This window comes from Pocillopora damicornis, chromosome 14 (assembly GCF_964200805.1).
Source record: "Pocillopora damicornis chromosome 14, jaPocDami1.2, whole genome shotgun sequence".
NCBI classification, from domain to species: Eukaryota; Metazoa; Cnidaria; class Anthozoa; order Scleractinia; family Pocilloporidae; genus Pocillopora; species Pocillopora damicornis.
Genome location: NC_142683.1, coordinates 13,949,483 through 13,957,712, shown reverse-complemented (window position 1 = coordinate 13,957,712; position 8,230 = coordinate 13,949,483). Strand labels below are relative to the sequence as shown.

Here is an 8,230-nt window from a genome sequence, read left to right as displayed (position 1 = left end):
ACCTTAGGGAGCGGTGGCTGCAGTACTACATGAGCTAGCTTCGTTAAAATGTGACGAACTTTGATGGACGTCACTGTATATTGACTTTGAGGCTGCAATGTACAAGAGATAGGATTTTCACAAAATGGGTACTACAAATTTCCCTCGATGCAGTGAAAAATTACTCGCCTTTTCATCTTACCTAATTTATTTTCTTATATTTTTAAGACACGGTATTTTGTCTTCAATTTGATTTTATATTACTTAAAAATCTGAATCCCTTGAACAAAAGGTCACCCTCAGCTCAATATTTCTGATGTCGCTGGCTCCTGTCATGGTTTGACTAGGAAACGCGCCCGCTAATCTAAAATTGTAACATGGCGGACCAGGTTTCATTTCGATTACCCTGGAGTGTAAAACAGCTTTACAATAGCTACCAGCTTCAACCTTTTTAATTTTTCAGCAATTAATTAAGGCTCAGTCCAGTTTTTTTTAATGAAATTTCGACATTTTGTCCATGGAAAGGAAAAATAAACAAATTGAATGTTAATTTTTGCTATTTGGTTCAGGTGAATTGACTTAAATTGCAGGTGAAATTTTTACATGCTGAAAGATCCATATAATAAACGTGATTAATTTTTAACAATTAATATATATACGTAACTGCCAATAAGGTTGGACATCTACGAGCTTGAACAGCATTTCACTTGAAACTCACGACAATGATAAACTAAAACGACAGAAACTTTTTAAAAAATGCTAGATTTGCCAAAGCTTCGAGATGGAGGACAACGACCTCAAAATTTCCAATGCAACGCATAATCTAGATATTGAGAAAGACGAAAATTCAACTGGTCCTTCGACTATCATCTTACTAAACTGCTTTCTAAATATTCCACTAATGCTGATATCGATTCTGGCAAACTCCTTGGTTTTAGCAGCCGTTTACAAAGCTCCTTCGCTTCGTTCACCCTCCATAGTTTTGCTGTGTGGTCTCGCTGTTTCAGACCTAGCCGTGGGCTTGATAGTGCAGCCGGTTTTTATCGCGAAAGAACTAGATTCAGTGAAATTTTTAGCCGGAGTGACGAGAATTTTGGGTGTTACGTTCTGTGGAATTTCACTCGCTACCATGTCAGCGATAAGCTTGGATAGATTTTTGGCTCTGAAATATCACATGATTTACAATTCTCTGGTTACCACAGGGCGCGTTAAACTCACTTTGATATTTATTTGGCTTGTAAACTTCTCAATATTCTCCGGAGTTCACGTCTGGTATGCACCTGAACAATTTTATATATCGTTTGGATTGGTGGGTTTCTATATGGTAGTTTCCACCATCGCCTATATTGGCATTTATCGAATCGCTCGCCGACACCAATTCGAGATCCACGCTCAGCAGCAAGCAATGGGAGTTCCAAGTATTAAAATCACCGCAAACGTGACTATTTTGACTCGCACGGCAGTAAACACTTTCGTATTTTACATATGTACAGTTTTTTGCTATCTGCCATGGAGCATTTATCGGCTTTTTTATACAAATATCGTTCTCAAAGATGCCAGCGATGCTTGGATCTTTACGGGAACTTTGGTGTTCGCCAACTCGGCCATCAATCCTGTACTGTATTGCTGGCGTCTTCGTGAACTTCGGGGGGCGGTTTTGAAGTTATTAAGGCAAATATCTTGCCATAAATCGTGAAAAAGCAGGAAGGAAATGAACCTTTGCTATCTCTCGAAGACCGCTTTCAGTTCGAAAATGCGCAGTTCTTAAAGTTAGCAATTTCCTGAAATTTATTTGTATGTTTTTGCGCGTTTTATTTACGTCAGGCCACAAAGTCTCATCTGAAATTAAATGATTGACTAGAAAATAGTACACACTGCTGAATAAATTCATAGGGACCGAAAAGCATGTAAAAAGGATAAATTTCATCCATTTGAGGAGAAACAAAAATATTACGTTTTTACTTTTTAATTTTCTCTCAACTGCAGAATGTCTCTGCATGCAGAGGGTAAATTTTGGTCCATAATGGTCCAAGTAAATATGTTTTAAAGTTTTCCTCTTTTTTCATTACACACACACGCTCAAAGAAAAAAAAAAAAAAGAAAAAGATTTTAAAAATCTTCAACAGGAAAACAGAATTGTATTAACATTAGTTGTCCGTCTCTTTGTCTTTGAATTAAAGCTTTAACCGTGTCACAATTGAGAAAAAAATAAAAATCTATCGTACCGCGATATTTATTAAAGTGCTGAAAAAACCGAATCCTTAATTGTGCCAACTGCTCATTAAAATGCCTTACAAGGCCAAAATACATAAATATGTCCATTATGAATGGTTATTATCAACGCTCCTGATGTTTTTACGGTTCTTGTTTGGATAACTATTGTTTTAGGCGAATTTATTAGGTCTATTTATCGTAAGTTTGACTTTTCTTCTTGCCGTGCACCTTAAATTCATCAACGCTGTAACAATGTTATCAAACTTATGTTTTTTAGAACCTTCGCCGAGAGCAATTTTCCGGCCCCAACGGACTATTTTCTTAAAAATATATATAGACAGTTGTATTTAGTCAAAGAGCTTACTTCATGTTTCTCCGAGTTAGGTATTATGATATTTTCTACCATAATACTCGAAAATAAATTTCGCATTCAAACACATCCATACTGATTAATATTTTCTTAGGAAACTTCTCAGTCAGGGTTCCGTCGCATGTAATTTTTTTAGCATCTTCCTAGCATCATTAAAAGGTTAAATGAAACAAAATAACCTCAAAGAAATTTAAGACAAATTTTCAAAATGCCAAACTGTCTAAATTGTGCTCGCCTGTCACCTCAGTTCAGTTAAAATAGAAAGTTATTATTTTGTCTGTTTGCACAGCTGCAAGTTAGTGTCCGCTATCATGAACAATCAAGCATCTTCATAATAGGTTTTTTTAAACAGGACTCCTACTCTCGCTAAATTTTCGCACTTTTATCCGGAATGAATGTTCTCTGTTGATTAGGAACAGTTCAATAAGATAGACTTGTACGCTCTAAAAATTAAGTGATAATTTAGTGTTTTATCACCCTTCCGACAGATTAAAAAGTGCGAATATTATGTAAACGAGAACGAATAAATTGCGCAGTGTAATACCATCTGTTTCCCCTTGTGCATTTCATGGTTGATAATTTTTATTTTGCGTGCGTTTTCGGCCTCTAAAGTACCTCATTACATTAAATGATGTATAGTCGACAACAATACATCCTAAAACTTCGCTCAGCAAAATTTGGAGCAATTATCCCGAGGTATATTTTTGAATGATGAGGGCACTAACCCATACATATCTGAAATTTGCTGTTACCGCAAATTATATGTCCATCTCAAGTGTTTCTGTCATCTCATCCTGAATGCTCTAAAAATTATGACTCAACGCCAACTTCATGACTCATCGCCAACTTGTCAGTCCCAAGTGCTACTTTAGTAGTGTCTTATGAAAAGCTGTTATGAAAAAGCTCTGAAAATTTGTCGGCATATTAGATATTTAAAACAGCGAACTCTCCGCGTATAATAAAGCCGCCAGTTGTCTCTTATATGACATCTAAAGAAGCGTTCTTAATCAGTTCGCCTTTCTTCAGCTACATTTCCCAAAGTGGAGGACAACAATTGTTCCCCATGTGAAAATTTGGATGCCGCAAATTTCAGGCTTTATGAAGGGTATATTTCAAAAAAACAAATTTAAATTGAACATGAAAGTGGAAAGAGAGAACCTTGCTTACAAAATTCGTTTTACTCATGGAGAAATTGACATCTTGTCATGTACCGTCATAAGTTGACTATTAAAACTGTGCACCTGCTAAACTGATTATAAACCCAACAAACTGGATTGTCAATACTGAACTCTCAGTAACTGCGACAAACAAGGCGGACACAATTTCAGAAAAAGTCACTTCTCATTGCAACAAGTTTGAATTTTCAGCAAAGGTGTGTCGGAAAGCTAAATTCCCTAAGATGCTCAACGCTAGCTTTGATCTATTGAATGTTTCAGTTTTTGATCAAGATTCTGATGACGACAAAATTCCAACTGGTCTATCAACTTTAACCATTGTTAACTGTATTCTGAACGTTCCGCTGCTAATGTTATCCATTCTCGGTAACACTATAGTTTTAACAGCCGTTCTAAAGACACCTTCGCTCCGTTTACCTTCCATAATTTTGCTGTGTGGTCTCGCTGCTTCCGATTTCGTCGTGGGTTTGATAGTCCAACCGATCTTCATAGCCAGGGATCTTACATCTGTTTGCATTTTTGCCAGACTGACCAGAAGCTTTGGGACTTTATTCTGCGGAATTTCTTTCGCTACCATGTCAGCAATAAGTGTCGATAGATTTTTGGCTTTACAGTTTCACATGACATACAGCTCTCTGGTTACTAAATCGCGAGTTAAGTTAACTCTGATATTAATTTGGCTAATAAACTCCGGTCTTAACATATGGTATACACCAACAAATTTTCATTTAGCCATGGTATTAGTTGGTGTTTATATCTCAGCGTCCACGGTTTCGCATATTGGTATATATCGCATAGTTCGCCGACATAATGCAGAAATATACGCTCAAAGGCAAGCATTGGAATATCCCAGTGCCCAAAATGTCTACAGCTTAGCCATGTTAACACGAACTGCTACGAACACGTTCGTATTCTATATTAGTACAATTTTTTGTTATCTTCCATGGTTTATTTATAGGATATTTTATAGAGAAAAGTTTCCCGTTGGTTCCCAAGAAGCTTGGATTTTCACAGTAACATTGGTGTTTGCAAACTCTGCCATCAATCCTTTTTTGTACTGCTGGCGAATTCGCGATCTTCGGAAGGCAGTCATAAAGATCTCAAGACGGAAAATTTCATGCAAATGAAAGGAGGAGTCTAAATACCGAAGAGGACCATTTGCAATGACACACACAAAAAAAACACTTCGTGTGCATTATTAACTGACGACAAGTCGCGATCATGCGCTGCAATAAGAATCAGTTTAGATTTGTGTGACCATAGCAAAGATAGAATTTTCTCGCAGAGAGACGATGACATTCAGTTTAGAATGTTCCTTCAGTTTGCGGTTTTCCCCACCTATCAAGTTTACCAAGCTATTATCATAAATTAAAGAAAAGAAGAGTTACGAATCATTGAATATTTAACAAATCGATCTATGCTCAAAGAAGTTGAGAAACCAAATACGATGTTTCCTGAAAGAAAAAAATCTTTATCTTCTTAGCATTCATTGGACCCGCGCTTGTATGTTGGATACTGAACAAAGAATTTATGCTGTCCGAGATGAAAACCAAGAGTTCATTTTTCATTTACGTCAAAGATATTTTCACCTCAGTTTAAGTAAATACTCATTTCAAGAAGACGCTTGTTATTTGCATATGAATGGTTAACTTGAGATGAAGAACTTTTCTTCGTAAAAAAATTAATCAACAAGTGCAAATTAGGCTGAGGGGAATATTCTGGTTTCTTTGAGAAATTGCATCTAATAACCCGAAATTGCTGTACGGAATAAGGAAACCGTATCATTATAAAGATCAGAAACGGTTTTCAGATTGCATTTACAGGAAATTGCCAACCGTGTTAGAGCTAACATGCAGCTGCTGTTTAAAAGCTTTCAAAGAAAAGAGCAATTTGACGTATTTTAGTGGATATAAATGAACAACACGACAGCCGAAGACACAGTTTGGCACAATCATGGCGAATATAACAAGTTTAATTCTGCTAAACGCTTCAATCATCAAGCCATCTGGTTACTGCGAGAATCTTCAACCGTTTTTGGACATGGACATCAGGAAGAAGCTGCCACAGTACTACGTTATCGCTTCTCTAACGGCTTCTTTTTTCATGTTTATGCTTTGTTTTTTCGCATTGTTTTTAAACGCAGTAGTTGTGTTCGTCACATGGCGAACGCCCGCGTTGCACTCGCCGAGAAACATTTTGCTTTGTTCCTTAGCAGCCACCGACTTTTTTGTTGGTTTCACATCTCAGCCGTTCTTCGTTGTAGCCGAACTGTTCTTGCTATTTGGCCAATTGGAAAGATACTGCCTGACTGTGTTCATGCTTTTCTATTCAAGCTGGCTTTTCAATGGGATTTCTTTCCTAACTCTGACGGCTATTAGCTTCGAGCGATATCTCGCTCTGCGCTTTCATCTTCGATATACAGAATTGATAACAGCCTCTCGCGTGGTCATAACGGTTGTTATCTATTGGTTAATATGGGCGACTTTTGTTACAGTTCTTTGGTTTTGGGCCACCAGCAAGCTCTTAGCTTATGCACTCACGGCCGTGTGTCTTGTAATGGGAGTCAGCGCTTTGAGGTGCCTTTCCCTTATTCACAAAACTATGAAAAGGCACAATAAACACGTACGCGATACAAATCAAAAAACCTTTCAAAGTATGATTCGCTATCGCCGCAGTACAAACACAATGATCATTCTCGTGGCCGCGTTTGCGTTAAGTTATATCCCATTTGTTATCACCACTGCAGTTAGTGCCTCGCAAGAACAAGAAGATCTAAGAACATCTGTGGCACATTGCTTGGCAGTTGCAGTCATGTTTGCAAACTCCTCTGTGAATCCTGTGATCTATTTCTGGCGAGTAACTGAGCTTCGCGAAGCGGCCGAGCGAACTTTGAGGAGATTCCATCCTCTAAAGACAAAACGAAGTGACACGGAGTTTGACACAAGATAACGTTTTTGACAAATCGATTCAAAGTTTAACTCCCACACCTGATCACCATACAGCTTCTTTTTGCAAATTCATCCACTAAACAGGTGGAGCGATTATTTAATCCACTTCGTCACCTTTTATGCAGCTACAAATTTGACTCTTTTACAAGCAACTGAAAGAGAAAAATGATTTGAAGCATTCAGTGCTTTGTGAATCCATTCTTAACCCTTTACACTCTAACGTCAATATACATCTTCTCCATTTGTTCTCTATACATATCTTAATGTATTGACAAGGAGAATTTGTTTAACAATCAAGTACTTCCTTAGTTGGTGATTATTTCTTTTATTCTCATGACCTCAACGTGTGATGCAGGGATGATATTGTAAGGAGAAATTAGATGCTAGTCACTCTTGGGAGTCAAGGGGTTGTCGCTTTTATTGCTTGTACTTAATAATCAAATAGGACAATTTTTTTTCTTTTCCTTATGAAAACGAATCGACATCGCCAAAGAACTTGGTGTTTTTCCTTCTTTTATACGGACATTTGTTGCCCTTTGTTATTTGAAAATTTGACTAAAAGCCCATTAAATGTTATTTCCGGGGACAAAATTTGATTGAATTGCGCTTCCATTTGGTGATTTAAAAGGGAATTGTACTTCAGATAACCATCAAAGCTACAAATTGTTTTCGTTTTACGAGCTATTCAGACGAGTAATTACAAAGAAGCTGTATCATTAATCACATACATATTCTTTAATAGTTTAAACGAATCACAAAGTGTCAAAGATCAATCCATTTGCGTAATTAGTTTGCTTCGCGAAATTATAATATCGGTTGTTGTGACTCCGTATAATTCGGAGAAAATTTGAAACGAGTCAAAATTGTTACCTGTGAAAGCGTGAAATAAGCCAGGGTGAAGATAAAGGAGAATTAGATCCATGAAAAGCAAACGAGAGAGCTTTAAATGAAAGGAAAAAAAGCTAAATAATATGGAAAGAAACTGAGGCCTACCTGTTTCTTTATCATGACTAAACAATATAATTTGATTTTGCTCCCCTGTATTCCACATAAATCTTTTTTTCATTCCGGACAGGAAAAGTGCAAATACTTTTAAAAAAAAAACTGATGTTTTCCTTTGACTTAGATAGAATCTTAAGTGATATTATTAGTTTGGTTTTAGTTATTAATTTTCAGCTTTTATATCGAAGTTTGGTTCAATTTTTAACATCGTAATGCACGATTGAAAATTCTATATTGATAAGTGCGCGTTGTAAATCCATGAGTTATCAGAAATGATTGTTAAACACCTTCCAAAGGTCTCTTTTTATTCAAGATAAAGGTAAAAATTATGGGTATCTTTGGTCTTAAAGAAATTGGTAATAAAATTGGTGATGAAAAATGGTTTTAAAATTGATGCTGTTAAGTTAAAATTTATGTAGTAGTCGGGTAAATAATATAGAATTTTTCATAGTTTTAAGAATAAGACGAGGATTTAAGTTTATAAAAGTATTGTTACAAGACCCACGTAAAGAAGACAATCATGAGAGCTAGGAAAATATTGT

The 8,230-nt window shown here is 36.5% G+C and overlaps 3 protein-coding genes across 3 annotated transcripts; all 3 read left to right on the top strand.

The window, feature by feature from the left end:
• The first annotated feature begins 380 nt into the window (after window positions 1–380).
• Window positions 381–3,065, top strand: LOC113665798 (histamine H2 receptor-like). Its single transcript, XM_027181522.2, has one exon. The coding sequence runs from the start codon at window positions 761–763 to the stop codon at window positions 1,673–1,675; it is 915 nt and encodes a 304-aa protein (XP_027037323.2). The 5' UTR covers window positions 381–760; the 3' UTR covers window positions 1,676–3,065.
• A 196-nt stretch (window positions 3,066–3,261) lies between these two features.
• Window positions 3,262–5,020, top strand: LOC113665802 (beta-2 adrenergic receptor-like). The gene has a single exon (XM_089193815.1). It carries the CDS (start codon window positions 3,963–3,965, stop codon window positions 4,863–4,865), a length of 903 nt encoding a protein of 300 aa, XP_089049941.1. The 5' UTR covers window positions 3,262–3,962; the 3' UTR covers window positions 4,866–5,020.
• Window positions 5,021–5,170: 150 nt separating this feature from the next.
• On the top strand, window positions 5,171–8,067 carry LOC113665773 (trace amine-associated receptor 9). Its single transcript, XM_027181496.2, has one exon. It carries the CDS (start codon window positions 5,692–5,694, stop codon window positions 6,685–6,687), a length of 996 nt encoding a protein of 331 aa, XP_027037297.2. The 5' UTR covers window positions 5,171–5,691; the 3' UTR covers window positions 6,688–8,067.
• Window positions 8,068–8,230: the final 163 nt, after the last annotated feature.